Here is a 14,278-nt window from a genome sequence, read left to right as displayed (position 1 = left end):
ATATATGCTTTGTGTCCTCGAAATTTCTATGCATTAAAACTCTCTCTACGGGATTCGTTTTGACAATTAAATGACGCCACAGTCAGTGCAATCAATATCACATTCTCAAGTCTATAGAAACGCGAACATTGAGATGCACAAAATATTTTGCATAGGCAGCATAGCATAATACAATATTGTCCAAAGACGCCCCACGATCAAACTGAAAGGAAACACTGAGGTAGCCGAAGAATAGTTTTACTTCCATAGTTCCAGCAGTGATTTTTGTTGTTTTAGCCATAACACTCCAAAGATTTGTTAAAATAATGTTTATTTTATTATTGTGAATGCATTTAGGTGACATTAAAAATGCAAAATATGTTGTGAAGTGTGCGAGGATGAAGAGTCATCAACAACTCTTGAAAAAAAAAAGCGTTGTTTTTTTTCAACTGCATTTTTTTCAACTGCATGCCAATTTTGGAAAAAAGTTCAAAGCTAAAAAAACAAAGGAAATCTTTGTATATTTAATATACTTCATCTCCAAAAAGTTATTATTTCCATATTTTAGTTCAGCATTGCTTAAATCATATGTATTTTTGCTGAAGTGAAAACTGCTAAATTTAGGCCAATATGCAAGGAAGTGGACTTTGGCCAAATGGGCGGACAAAACTACTTCATCCAAGTGGCTCTTTCTACTGGTCCAATATGCTTTTACACTTTCTACACGAAAGTTTTCCTCCCGCGGATAATATTTGCCGAGTCCATTAGCTCCAATCCACTGTCATTTTTATTTTAAATACCTCGATGTTGAACATCCCATATGTGGTATCTTTGTTCCCAATTCCCCTCAAGTTCTGCTCGCGCCATCCTCAGTAAATATACTCAAATAGTGACTTTAGCCATGCCTTGAACAGTTCGGAAATTTATCAAACAAAAATGGTACACCCAATATAATAAAAAATAAAAAACCGCATGAAACGTCATAGGTGCTTCTGTCTTATAGATCATTTTACTTCAATTCACAATATAACTTACTTACCATGCAATCATGATTTGTGTCAAAACACAGAGCTCAATATCTCAGCCAATTCCTTCTCGTGTACTTGGCTGATTCCCACGGCTGGGGTGGCCAGGGTTCTTCTACCAATGTAGCGTAACTACAATAATAATGATGATAATATAGCTTTCCACAATAATTGCAGGGTACATTACTTCGAAAAAACTGATCGTTCCGTTCGGACAAGGCTACCTTTACACCAAGGAGGTTTTCAAAGCGAGGATTTACAAACGTCCAGGCGCCCATGTTTCTATGTTCCTCTTGGCACCAAATAAAATCTGAATTACATAGAAAGATTGTATGAGTATATATTGCAAGAACTTTAGTAGTTAATGATCTTTTTTGAGACAAATAGAGGGGGGCACACCCTCGCTTCAGCTCGTTCCTTGTTGAAGAGGAGGGTGAAGATTGTGATCTTCCAATGACGCAATGAGGATTAGCAAAGGGACAGGGGAGGAACCTGAACTGCCTCGTTGGGGGAGGGGGAACCCGGACCTTCTAGCTGAACGCCCTTAATAGTGAATTAGGTGGGGAAGGAACCGAAACTTCTCGTTGAGAGGGTGGAACATGAGACCTGAACTTCCTCGTTGAAGGAAGGTTCGACACTCCATTAGGGAGAGAAATAACTGGAGCTTGCCCCTTGAAATTTAGATCCCCAGACCTCTTTGTTTAAGGCGACGAACCCTCAACCTTGTTAGGGACGAGGGGGGAGAGGGGTAGGGAACGAGCTTTGACGATGGTCTGCTTCCGCATGTTCGCTGGCTCACCTGAAGCATTTGAATACTTCTGAATTTCCTGCTTAATTGCTTCGGCCGGGAATGGCGTCAATGCCTGCGGTGATAAGAAAAAACGGGCAGAAACATTAGAAAGTATATGGATAATAATCAACTTTAAGACACAATTATCTATATTATGAACCCATGCATGCAGTACAAACCTCAAGACGAATGATGGCGGTATCTTGAATATTTTTGTTTTCTCTTTCCTTCGCCAGAGAATAGTAAAACTTCCCGGAGCAAAATATAACACGTGATACTTGACTTGGCTCAACGTGATGATCGCCCAAGATTGGTTCGAAATGTGTCCCAGGAGCCATCTCGCTTAATTTTGACACAGCAACCTTGAACAAATTTAAATACGAACGGTTAACATAAAAGGTCACAAAGTCACATTATACAACTGGTTCCTTCCCGCTAAAAGTAATATTTACTGAACCTAGCTCTAGCCTGAAGAACAGTTTAGAACTGATACAGCTATCCAGTATAAATAAAGTTAGTTTAGTTTAGGTTTCTTTCTGTAGTAACATTGGATCAATAGGAGATGATCCTTACTGGACCTATAGGAAGAACAGTTTAGAACTGATAGAGCTATCCAGTATAAATAAAGTTAGTTTAGTTTAGGTTTCCTCCTGTAGTAACACTGGATCAATAAGAGATGATTCTTACTGGACCTCTAGGAACATAATTCTTTCATATTTAAGTTATAAACTTACCGGTGACCTCAGGAGAAGTTTTGGTGAGGCAACAATCAAAGGTTTTCTAAAGTTTCGAACAATCTAGATGGGAACAAAAAGCCGGGTAATATTAACTACTACAACATGCATAAGCCATTTCAAGCCATTTCCTCTAGAATCCCTTTTTTATTTCAACGAATGTAACGTCATTGTCTTTGAGGAGAACCTGGCAGGCTGGCACAATATACCGACCTGACGTCGTAATAAATGAAAATACTGTGCTGGTGTTGTAGGGTTGACGATATGCATGTTAACATCATCACCATCAACTTCATCTTCTGTGCTGTCACTCAACTGGTGGGAAAATGATTGGAAAAAGATTAAAAACACAAGAAAGAAACGCACAAATCGATGTGTTTATTGTTGTTCTTGTTTGCTGCTGTTGTTCTTGTTTGCTGCTGTTGTTATTGTTGTTGTTGTCATGGTAGTTGAACATCGCTGTTTTATTCAAAACATTCCTTGCATTCCTTCACGAACCTGTAGAAAACGTTCAATACGACAAGAAGAATGCTCAGGACCCATTCCGTCCATACCATGAGGTAGTAACATCACTAAACCACTTTGGAATAACCACTTGACTGAATAATATAGAAAGAAAAAGGCATGCAACTAGGCGGACAATTTGAACTGGGCAGGCCAGGTGATGTAATGAATAGGTAGAATTATTGGATCAATGCTGTATTGATGGAAGAAGCTTCTTCAAACTAATTCTTTGCTAAACAAACCCACCAGAACAGCAAACTACACTTACTTTCGCCAGAAGACACAAAAGTGTCGATGATGACTTGAGCGCCATTAAAGAAATCACCAAACTGAGCTTCCCAGATAATCAAGTTGTTTGGATCATCGATACTCATTCCGTATTCAAAAGCTAAAACAGCCTCTTCTGAGAGTGGACTGTTGCACACCTGTGAAAGTAAAGTACATTCCTCTCTGTTCTCTTGGAAGGAACGGTTGCTCATGTTCTCAAGATCTCACCTCGAGAAATGATTTCTGGATTTGGTACAAATGATTCTAAGGAAGGGCTGCACATGTTCCCAAGATCTTACCTCGAGAAATGATTTCTGGTCTGGGTACATATGATTCAAAGGTACGTAAATCTTGTCTGAATCCTGGCAGACCACCATCACATGCCGATGACTGAATGTTCCTCTACCAACATCCTGACCACTGATACGCACATTGTGTCCTACGCAGGTATAATTCAGTATTAATGTACTGGTATGAACTGGGGTTTAACATTGACCCAGCATTACTACAGGAGAAAAAATAATGAGAAGTACTATCTTCTCAAGATATTCTCACAAATCCCTGCATCACCTCACATCACATCACATCACCCTATATTCACCTTGATGAAGCAGCGAGCCAAACGCAAGGGCCTCGGCACTAGCCCAGTCAATTTTACTGTCATCTCGAAGTCTCGTCATCCTGGGTTCACAGAACGTTTTACGTAAATGAGCATGAACTGTCACTTCAGGTTCAATCTCACAAGATTTGGCACCGACAAATAACAGAACGTTCAAATCGACCCCTTTGAAAGAAAAAAGTGAAATATGAATAAAATACAAATGTTAGAAAGACTCAGAAGGAGCCCTGGTGACTAGTCACCAATCTCCAACCCTTACCAGTATCATAGTGAGTGACTACGCCTTTCTGTGCAGGCTGAATCCCGGCCCATTGTTTGGTAAGATGTGCTGCCTCTGGTACATGCGTTTGAGCTTTCTTTATTTCTTCTGACAAAACGTTTTTATACGCCTCGAGTTCACCATCGATATCACCAACGTCGACACCTTGCTCAGAGACGGTCCGAAGGTAGAGGTCTGGAACCCGATCACGTGATACGATGTTGCTGTACATTGTTGGTTGAGTGAATGAAGGCTCGTCCATTTCATTGTGACCCCTATGGGTAGAAAAATGATCCATAAAACAATCCTTGATTAGATGAGAAATTCGGAAGAAATTTTTTGCTGGCAAACCTCAACTATTGGCAAGCTTTCTGTAACTCACTAAGCTCAGCTTTGAGGAGCTTACCATCTTCTATAACACAACATGTCAACAATCACATCTTTTCTGAACTTCATTCGGTAATCCATCGCTAAACGGCACGCCCGAATCACCTCCTGAAATGCAAATTCATATTATTTTATCACTGCTAACTTCAAGGCACCATATTATTCCATCAAATTCACCCACCTACCCACCAAAGCCTCTTCTACTCATCTCTTCTCCCCCACTGAAGCTCCATCACACCCCACCGCACTCACCCCTTCTCACCCACCTACCCACTTAAGACCCCATATATCCACCCTGTGCAAGGAAAACTCTTACCTCAGGGTGGTCACCATTCACGTGGAACACGGGACATTCGATCATCTTCCCAACATCACTGGAATATCGCGATGACCTGAAATAACATTTCAAACAATCATTACCCATGAAACTTTCTGGGAACAATCGTGGGCCAAAACAAGGAGACTGAGGAGAGCGACAAATACCTTCCTTGTTCAGGGGGGGTTGTAAAACCGAGTTGATTATTGATAATCAAATGGACTGATCCCCCGACACTGTAGTGAGGAAGGTTTGCCATACACAACAACTCCGCGACTATCCCCTGGAAGAAATACAAATACAAATACTAGTTCCTTTGTCGGTACCAAACTCGAGATATTGAAGTGTCCTATTTTTGTGATAATAGGGAGCTTTAGCAGTGACTACGAGTACGACTACGAGTACGAGATTCGTCATTCTTTTGCGTTGTTTGCTTACGCCATCAGCCAAAACTCGTAGTCGTTGGGCTTTTGAGTACGAGTTTTTTGATAAACTTCGTACTCAAAAGCCCAACGACTACGAGTTTTGGCTGATGGTGTAAGCAAACAACGCGCGAGAATGACGAATCTCGTACTCGTAGTCGTACTCGTAGTCACTGCTAAAGCTCGCTAATGATTCAAGCACTCCGCACTACAAGCGGTCTTCTCGGGTTCTACTAAAAACCGCCCAAGACCGCCCGGGAGTACTGAGGTGAAATTATAATCTAGAAGTGCATATTACTGGCATTGAATCTCGCAGGGATGAAAGAGTAGTCACCTACATTGACTAGTAGCCTGGGGTACATAGCTGAAAACGATCGATGAGATCTAACCTTCAAAGATGTGGAAATACAATTACTGTACCTGGGCAGCAATCGCTGCATCCCCGTGAATTTGTAAGCAAAGGGTCTAAAACGGAAATTTAGAAGACAATTAGAAACAGATTAACAGAATTGTGACGTTGTATGTAAGTTTGAGGATGTACGCTTCCTGATATGTTAGACATTAGGGACTGAACTTTGACGCTCTTTTGACTGACAGAAAGAGCCCAGTTTACATTTATTTCTCATATTGAGCGACCCACCGACCTTGTCCCCACATCGACTGTTAGGATCGCTACTGTAATGTCCTTCACGTGATCGCAGTTGTTTAGCACGTGTCTTGCCACACGCCACCGGGTCCTGGGCATCGAGATGAGAGGGGTTTGGTAAGAGGCTAACGTGAAGTGGTCTTTCTCCACCATAGTCCAAATCAGTTGATATTGCTGAATTGAAAGAAAGAAAAAAATCGGAGATGAAACTCTCAACATCATTTAGCCAAGGCTTTGATGAATTGATGGTACACTTACATAAATGTGTTGCTAAATCCCCTGTTCCAAGATTCGCTGGATATTCCGACTTACCCATAGCCTAATGTATATGGAAAGATAGTGAAATGATATTTAAGTTTTATACATTTTTGTAAAAGCCAAGACTCTATAAAAAGAAAGCTTTACCACATCCATCATTCCTCTCTTCTGCACATCTCCACAATTTCTATTAATTTTTTCTTCGAAGAATGAAGAGCTCTGATATACTCACTTTACAAAATATCGTCGCTGGAGGAAGCCCGAGAACACAAGTTAGCAATTCAAGCTTTCCTCTGTGAGCCATGGCAATCACAATGTCCTCAATTCCATATTCTGAAATATGTGAGACAGATATCTCCAGATTAAGAAGTGCAACACATGTCACCATGCTTCAAATCACCATTGAAAACCAACACCTTCTGGTGTATGATATATTACAACGAAAGCTCCGTTACCAGCAGATGAAGTGGAGAACAACTGATCAACGAAGGCCAAGGCACTTTCAGCACCAGCTCCACAGTAGCGTTTATACGTTGGAAATTTCTTTGCCACAAAATCATCAAACACCTAGGAGATCCAAAGGGCAGAATAAGACTGGGAAAGCATTAGGTTGAATTAAATTTTTGATCTGTTAAACCACTAAATAGAAATCCAAGAACAATTTTATCTGTAGATAATTATAATCAGCCAGTTTTCGATTTGACAAAGTTGTAATGCCTTTAGAGCATTTGACGCATGCAAAATGCAGGAGTCCGGCTTACAAAAATATGCAAATATCACAATAATATTACAAAATCAATCAAACCTTTGCTTTCATAAGAAGTCTGGCAAAATGCTTTTTTTCTGCTGCATTTAAAGAAAATGTCATGCTTTCTTCTACTTTCCTTGCAATCCAGAGTTTTTCTTGTTCATTCTAGAACAAGCATTTACATTTTTTCATGTGTTTTGCATATATAACACAGGCTGATATTGTTTCTCAGATACTGAAGTCAAACTTACTGAGATGTGATTCACTTCAACAGAGAGATGTCCACAATATGTCCTTTCAAGACCTTCAATAATTTCCTCTATGGTAGCTGCTCCCTGTTTTGGCATATGAAAAATTCCTAAAGTAATGGATTATTGAAAACTAATTAGATTATAGAAGCCTGTATCTCAATACGCAACCAAAAAGACAATTTAGGAAAATAAATTAACCTGATAAATCATATCTCTCATCATTTTGAGATCCAATCAATATTGACAAGTCATTTTCAAGCTCTTCTGCATATCTATATAAACACAATTTATTAACAAATTAATGCTATTTTCTCCAGCTAAAATGATGAAAAAAACAAATTGCCTTTTCCAGGTAGTGGACTTGAGGAAAGCAAGGAGCACCCTTGTGACCTCTTTGAATGCACACAGGCATAAAGTAACTGTTGACCATAATGTGAATAGTATAATAGGGTATATTGCAAAAGAGGTGTTAACATGTCTACCTTGGCAGTTGTTTAAGTGGATCTATAAACGCTTTCTTATGACCATAGTCTCTATACTTTGAAACCAGTTCAACAAGATTATAGTGTTCAGAAGCAATTCTTCTATCAACTTGAGATGTTGCATCTAGAAGTATTTTCAATATCATATCAATTAGTATGGTCATGTCCATCAACCTACTGTCCATCATACAAGCTAGGTATGGTCCACTAATCTCATAGTGCAACCCAGGTAATTGGTTGGGTTGTACACTGGCAGACACTTTGACCTAATAGCTGGTAACCTAATAGCTGGTACAATCATTTCCTGAACGAGTTGTAGAAAATCTGGTATTAGGTGGAATATTATCATGGTTTACTGAAGCATAACTTTCTGCAATGCACATAAAAGCCAGCTATATTTCTCACAAGTCAGTCTGCTTGATGCTAAAAACAGACCATACTGTGCTTATTCACACAACATATACAATTCCAAAGAGTGTTATGATAAAGTAACATACATGTGACACGTTTATTAACATCATAGTATGAAATAATTCAAATTCATAATTAGTAACAATACAACTCAGTGAGCTTACCCTCTTCCAGCAAGGTTTCTTTATATCCAAATCTATTAGTTTTTGCCTTATATCCACGCGAAAATACACTCCTAGGAAACACTTTTCGGCAATATCTTAAATTTAACATCTTTTTAGAAAACTCTGCTTTTAGTTTTGCTCAAAAAAACGTTGATACGTGTATTTATTTAACATTCCTTTTCGCCCCCGGCTATTCTATCTGAAAGTACCTCATGAGGTATAAATCCGGGGGGGAAACGGCGTCCTGCAGAGCTTTTTTTTAGTCTTTGTTTGGACGAAATTGTTGTACAAAATAGGTCGAAAGATCGATTCAAAAGTAAACAATGGCTGATGAAGAAAACTACGAATCAAGTGAGACTCAGGATAAAGAAGAATCAAGCACGCGCCACTCAAGACTTCAATGGAAATGCCTCGATTTTGGCTGGATTATATACACTTGGCCTGGTCGTTTTAAATTGGCCGAATTCCTGACAAGCCTTTTAGGATTTATATGCATTGCTTCCGTAAACGCTTTCGACGAAGAACCACGCTATGAATTTTTCGTATTCGTTGGCATTTTTAGCTGGATCATGGTTTGCATACACATAATTCTAGGAATTCCACATCTCATTGAAAAACTACCAGGAGTTGTGACACAACCATTAGTGTTCCTAGCTTGCTGTGGCTTGGCTGTGCTAGCATGGTTGATTGCATCCAGTATCATTATGGCAAAAGATAAAAACGACACAACAGTGCAGGCAGGAGCAGTCTTCGGATACATAACAATGTTTCTGTTCTTTTTCGAAGCTTTGTATTATATTATTGTGTGGCGCAGGGGCCGTTCTGCGTCTCGGGAAAGGGAAAATAAGGAGATGGACAACCCAGCAGAAGCAGATGACTACGTTCAACCTGAGGATCCAGCATACTAGTTAAACGTGTTACCAGACTAGTGAAACTTGTTTCCATATAAAAAACTAGAATGAATTTTTGACAATGACCTTTTTTGATATCATTACACCGTTATGTACAAACATACATTTCATAATAGTCTAAATTTATGAAACTAATTGCAGTGATGAAGCAATGCCATGTATTTGATATGTCAAGATACATGTCAAAAATGTCAGTGATAATAAGTGTGTGATTATGTGTAACATGTATTGAAGCCATTGCAGTTGAATTTGCAAGTCTGTTATTTTGTTGATTACAACGTCTGATTATATTATCCTATTGATCAAGTGTAAAATGCATTAAATACCATATTTATATTAAGTTGGTTTAGCTTAGTATTTATGACCATAGTTGTCAGTAGAGATTCATATTGAACTATCAGTAGAATCATTTCATGTCACAACTGAAAATTATAAATTTTTAACTTGACCTGTTAGGCTTAGTTGTGGATAATAAAATCATTTTATTAAAATGTGATCACTTGATAAAATTTGCTTCTAACTGATTGAGTCATTCATGAGAGTGTCTAAAAATACTAAAGATATGATTTCATCAGCTTTTACCAGTATTCTAGTCTGCCAGATGATTTTCCAAATGATAACTGAGTGCTGCTTTCAATAGTACTACGTACGCATACGCACCTATTTTTATGCAGGTGTTAAGGCTATTATTAGCCTTTCTCAGGATGACGAATATCCGCCATTTTTGGGGTACTTTCAATTTTCTCAAATGCGTTTAAACAATAATAGCAATGTAAGAAGAATTTTTTAAGAGTCAATAGAACATTTGAGCAATAAATTAAGCCTAAAATTAAAGACAGCCGCCCTGACAAGGTCTTGCGCTCAAAATTTTTTAAAAAAAGTACCCCAAAAATGGCGGCACATTCGTCATCGTGAAAAAGGCTAATGCTCCATTATTAAGTAACTTGGGTCATTGTGCTTGGGTTGTGTCTGGATTGAGTTCTCGCCATCGCTGTAGGGAAAATTCTTTGGCAATAATTAAAAAAAAACAGCGAATAAAATTTGCCATTTCATTGTCTTTCTTCGCGCATGTCAACAAATCCTGAGCGAAGTACGTCACTGTCAAGAATTTCAAAAACATGTGCGGGGTATGACGCAATTTGAACAATAAAAAAATTATGTATGTGTGGGTTCATGGTTACATTTCCTTCCTGCGTTCCCAGTAAACTCCCTCAAATGTAGCAAAAAGCTTCGTTTTCGAAGAGAAAGTTTCGTAAAAGGAATCCTCCTGTAATATCAACGTCATGTATTGGATGATATCCAATTGCATCTGAATGCCAAAACTGCCAAAAGCACAAACGATGTTTTTGCATCATTCCAATCAAAGATTACATCAGTGAGTTGAATTCAGCTCAACGAAAATTATAGTGTTTGGCTTCAAAAAGACACTTCAGACCTTTAAAGTTACAAGAAAGCAGACTAGTGTATACCACAGGTAAGTTCACCATTATTTATCGCTGACATTTTTTGGTCCATCGACGTGCTGATAAAATCCTTTGACCCGTAAGTTTTCCGTCTGTTTTTTGCCAACATTGGCCCGTGTAGAGAAATGAATAGCAATGTATTTTTTTGTACTTGAGCAATTTGTTCTAGATTTTATTGAACACCGGCCTAGCCCTTAGGCTTAGGGGTCTTAACAAACTTCTTAAAACTTCGTAGTCCTCTCTCTAAAGTTCTCTCTCTAAAGTTCTCTCTCTAAAGTTCTCTCTCTAAAGTTCTCCCTCTCAGTGTCCTTCAAAGGGTAAAGAATAAAGGGAAAACGGGGGCGGAAGACGTTCATTCAGACTTGTAATTTGTAAACTTAGAAATTTAGTTCTGTGCGAACATTTAAGACAAAGGAAATCATCGGACTTGGATAGGGCATATAAGGTTATAACGCTTCATCTCTTTACTTTCCTTACGCCGAGTCACCTGTATTTACTAGTATTCTAGTATACTACACGCTCCATAGTTCAGGCGCTAAAATATATAACGTTGCATTCGGTCGTTGTATAGAAGTCAGCTAAAAAAAAGCGAAGCGAGCGCGGGGGCCGGGGGGTGGTTTTGTTTAGCACCGGCGCCCGCTCGTTTTTTTTTCAGCTGACCTCTATATAATAACTGAATACAACGTTAAAAATACTTTAATATTAGAGCGCCCGGGTACGAGGCTGATAGAAAGGCCCTGGGTTTGAGGTACTCTGGGACGAGATTGCGACCTTGCGGCCGAGAATGCCGTCGTAATCCTCGACTCTCATGTTCCATGCCACAGTGATAGGAAGAAAATAACAGTTTACCAAATCACATTGAAGAGTTAAAATTGTGAAATAGCAAAACGTCTTTGGTGAGTTTTCTCCGTTCCGTTAAATTAAACTTTAAAAAGGGCAACTTCGGCAAAATTCACTTACATAAAGAAATTTTCTGTTTATAATAATAAACATATCAGATTGCAACAAAGAGTTCTGTCGAAAGTTGCCACATTACCAAAAGCTCTGAGCTTGTTGCCGAATGTTAATGGTTGAAGTTTAGAATTATGATTATAGAATGATTATACTACACGACCTTGTATAGTGTTAATTTTGTGGTTCGCTATATGTTTACGCTATAATTTGTCGAACTTTTTTGGTAGTTAAGAAATAATAACAGTAATAGCGAGTAAACCTTCAGGCAAATATTAAAATGAAAATTGGCAGAGAAAATTTAATTGTTTAACTTTATTGCGTGACCATAGCACAAAATTGTTGCCATTTCTCTCATGAGCATTTTTGTTCGCAAGTAAATTAGGGCTAAAATGTTGCCGCCTTGCCGGTGATAAGCGGCCATCTTGACCTGAAATTGTTTACGATAAATGTCTACCATCCTAAGGCCATATGTTCATATGAGACGGGCCCTGACTCGCTTTTGCTGGCCAGCTTGATGTTTTCATATGAGCCCATAAAGGCGAGACCTCGCTTTGTTCAGGCCCGGTTCCATATGAATGCAATTTTACAAACATCGTGAAATAATATGTGAAGTGAGATCCCGGCGTGAGCCCAGCTAAAGCGGGCTGGCCCGTTTTATATGAACAAGCCCTAAGTCGGGTTAACGTTCAGACTGGGTTAGACCAGATAGGGAAAACATGACGGTTTTTCAGTTTTCACGTTTACATTGTAATGAGATTAATTCTGATGGGAAGAACTATACCGCATTGCGTGCCTGTGGCTGTGGGTAAAACGACACGTCACGATAATACTTGACGTGTTTTCATGTAATTATGATATACAAGGTGTATAAAAAAACTGCAACACTTCATCATGCATTCTATTCAATAACAAAAGATCGTTGGCCGCTGGGCTCTGGATATTATTAAGGTTGGAATTTTTTTATACACCATGTATATAATATATTATGATTTATGCTGAACAAGGGCCGCGGAAAATCGTTAAGTGATCGGGCAAATATTCAATATATTCATGTTAGCAGAGCGTAAAAACAATTAATTTCAAAAGAAGGTAATAATGCTGCACGCGAATATATGAATATACTTGAAGCTATGTTACTGTGAAAATTCTCTATTAGGTGCTGTTTACATGAGCCCGGTTACCCGAGATTCAACGAAGCGTGAGATGATTTTGAGGTATTGAAATAAGCAGATAACATGATCCTGGCAGTCATATAATCACCACAACAATAGCATGTATTTGTTTTGTTTGGTGTCGTAAAGACTTATTTCAATACCTCAAAGTCATCTCATGCTTCGTTGAATCTCGGGTAACCGGGCTCATGTAAACAGCCCCTTAGACAAGCGTTGGATAAAGCTCAAGGGTACTTAGAAATCTTGATTGCACCGGCACCTGTCCTTATAGTTTCTGTATTTCAAATAAACCAATATTAACTGCACACTCGTAGCAGCACTCTAATACATCATCCACATTGACATGTTCACAACACTACGTAAAATGGGGCCCGCTCTAAGGTTCAACTATAGGTTAACCAGCCTTCGTTTGTTACCTGTCCTTATCCTAACCGCGCGTATTGTGTATTATACTTATCAACGAAAACTATTTTACAGAAAAGTAACTCAAGATGACAGCTTCTGTAATTGCCAGAGGTTTTTCAAGAGCACCCTGGTACAAGACCATTATGATGTGTCGACCGACGTTTTTCGATGTCAAACACCGTCTTTTGAACGCCCACATGGAAATGAAAATTGAAGTGAAGAAGAGTTTAGCGCAGACCCAGTGGGAGAATGCGCACAGCGCCTTGCTGGCGAATAATATCAAAGTTGAACTGCTAGAGCCGCAACCAGACCTCCCCGATATGGTCTTCACCGCAAATGCGGGCATCATTCACGGCAATAAAGCAGTGGTGTCGAGCTTCGGAGCCGTCCCGCGTCAGCCTGAGACGCAGCACCATATACCGTTCTTCAAAGAACGAGGTTTTGAGGTGATAAACCCGCTTGACGACGGAGTTGAAATTGAAGGCTGTGGTGATTTTATGCCAACGCATGACGAGGAAAACTTCTTTGTGGCGTACGGATTTCGCAGTTCTTTCAAAGCATATGCGTACCTCAAAGATGTCCTTTCAATCCCAAAAGATCGTCTTCATCACATGAAGCTGATGGATCCGTATTTTTATCATATTGACACGGCGTTGATGAGCCTCACCCGTGGACATATGATGTATTACCCTGGGGCGTTCGACAAAGAATCCGAGCGCAAAATATTAGACGTCGGTGGGGATAAAACAATCGCAATTGGACAGGAAGACGCAATGTATTTTGCATGTAATTCGGTCAATTTCGAAGAAAATGGACAACATGTTATTGTTGGAAATAAGTTCACTGATGCTCTTCGAGGTAAATTGACGGACTTTGGGTATAAGGTAATCCAGATACCTTACGATCAATTCTTATTGGCTGGTGGAAGTATTCGATGCTCTGTATTGGATATTGGCAAGCCTGAACACGCCTGAATACTGGTTATGAGGTACATTTGTGAAAATATCACATGAAAAGGAAATATCATATGAAAAGGAAATATCATATGAAAAGGATGAAAGAGCAATGTTTCGGAAGTTGGAACTTATCATGTGCTAAACCATGAAAAGTT

General features: G+C 39.2%; 3 protein-coding genes across 4 annotated transcripts; 2 read left to right on the top strand and 1 right to left on the bottom strand.

The window, feature by feature from the left end:
- Nucleotides 1-480: 480 nt before the first annotated feature.
- On the bottom strand, nt 481-8,589 carry LOC114520034 (probable 2-oxoglutarate dehydrogenase E1 component DHKTD1, mitochondrial). Its single transcript, XM_028540233.1, has 25 exons — nt 8,263-8,589; nt 7,688-7,811; nt 7,404-7,477; nt 7,206-7,312; nt 7,012-7,119; nt 6,662-6,773; nt 6,439-6,539; nt 6,207-6,267; nt 5,947-6,122; nt 5,723-5,767; nt 5,048-5,163; nt 4,881-4,956; nt 4,584-4,672; nt 4,178-4,452; nt 3,901-4,083; nt 3,599-3,738; nt 3,301-3,457; nt 3,027-3,127; nt 2,742-2,843; nt 2,529-2,591; nt 1,974-2,156; nt 1,804-1,867; nt 1,229-1,314; nt 1,019-1,136; nt 481-884 (listed from the first exon to the last, which is right to left on the bottom strand). Exons 1-24 carry the CDS (start codon nt 8,369-8,371, stop codon nt 1,038-1,040), a joined length of 2,751 nt encoding a protein of 916 aa, XP_028396034.1. The 5' UTR covers nt 8,372-8,589; the 3' UTR covers nt 481-884; nt 1,019-1,037.
- On the top strand, nt 8,503-9,661 carry LOC114520036. Its single transcript, XM_028540234.1, has one exon. It carries the CDS (start codon nt 8,586-8,588, stop codon nt 9,168-9,170), a length of 585 nt encoding a protein of 194 aa, XP_028396035.1. The 5' UTR covers nt 8,503-8,585; the 3' UTR covers nt 9,171-9,661.
- Nucleotides 9,662-10,541: 880 nt separating this feature from the next.
- On the top strand, nt 10,542-14,271 carry LOC114519962 (N(G),N(G)-dimethylarginine dimethylaminohydrolase-like). Of its 2 annotated transcripts, none has more exons than XM_028540154.1 (2): nt 10,542-10,647; nt 13,240-14,271. In XM_028540154.1, exon 2 carries the CDS (start codon nt 13,254-13,256, stop codon nt 14,139-14,141), a length of 888 nt encoding a protein of 295 aa, XP_028395955.1. In that variant the 5' UTR covers nt 10,542-10,647; nt 13,240-13,253; the 3' UTR covers nt 14,142-14,271. The 2 variants fall into 2 exon arrangements, with proteins under 2 accessions (XP_028395955.1, XP_028395954.1); XM_028540153.1 differs by lacking the exon at nt 10,542-10,647 and adding an exon at nt 11,337-11,532.
- Nucleotides 14,272-14,278: the final 7 nt, after the last annotated feature.

Source organism: Dendronephthya gigantea, unplaced genomic scaffold (assembly GCF_004324835.1).
Source record: "Dendronephthya gigantea isolate DGI-Jeju-01 unplaced genomic scaffold, DenGig_1.0 000015F, whole genome shotgun sequence".
NCBI lineage: Eukaryota > Metazoa > Cnidaria > Anthozoa > Malacalcyonacea > Nephtheidae > Dendronephthya > Dendronephthya gigantea.
This window is presented reverse-complemented; position numbering and strand designations above follow the sequence as displayed.

What these genes read in the sequence shown, in the direction of transcription:
- LOC114520034 (XM_028540233.1), bottom strand. Translation starts at nt 8,371, where the DNA reads ATGTTAAATTTAAGATATTGCCGAAAAGTGTTTCCTAGGAGTGTATTT. An exon ending in TGAGAGATATGATTTATCAG is followed by an intron (nt 7,313 to 7,403) that starts GTTAATTTATTT and finishes CCATTACTTTAG; the next exon opens with GAATTTTTCATATGCCAAAA. An exon ending in GGATTTAGCAACACATTTAT is followed by an intron (nt 6,123 to 6,206) that starts GTAAGTGTACCA and finishes CTTTCAATTCAG; the next exon opens with CAATATCAACTGATTTGGAC.
- LOC114520036 (XM_028540234.1), top strand. Translation starts at nt 8,586, where the DNA reads ATGGCTGATGAAGAAAACTACGAATCAAGTGAGACTCAGGATAAAGAA.
- LOC114519962 (XM_028540154.1), top strand. Translation starts at nt 13,254, where the DNA reads ATGACAGCTTCTGTAATTGCCAGAGGTTTTTCAAGAGCACCCTGGTAC.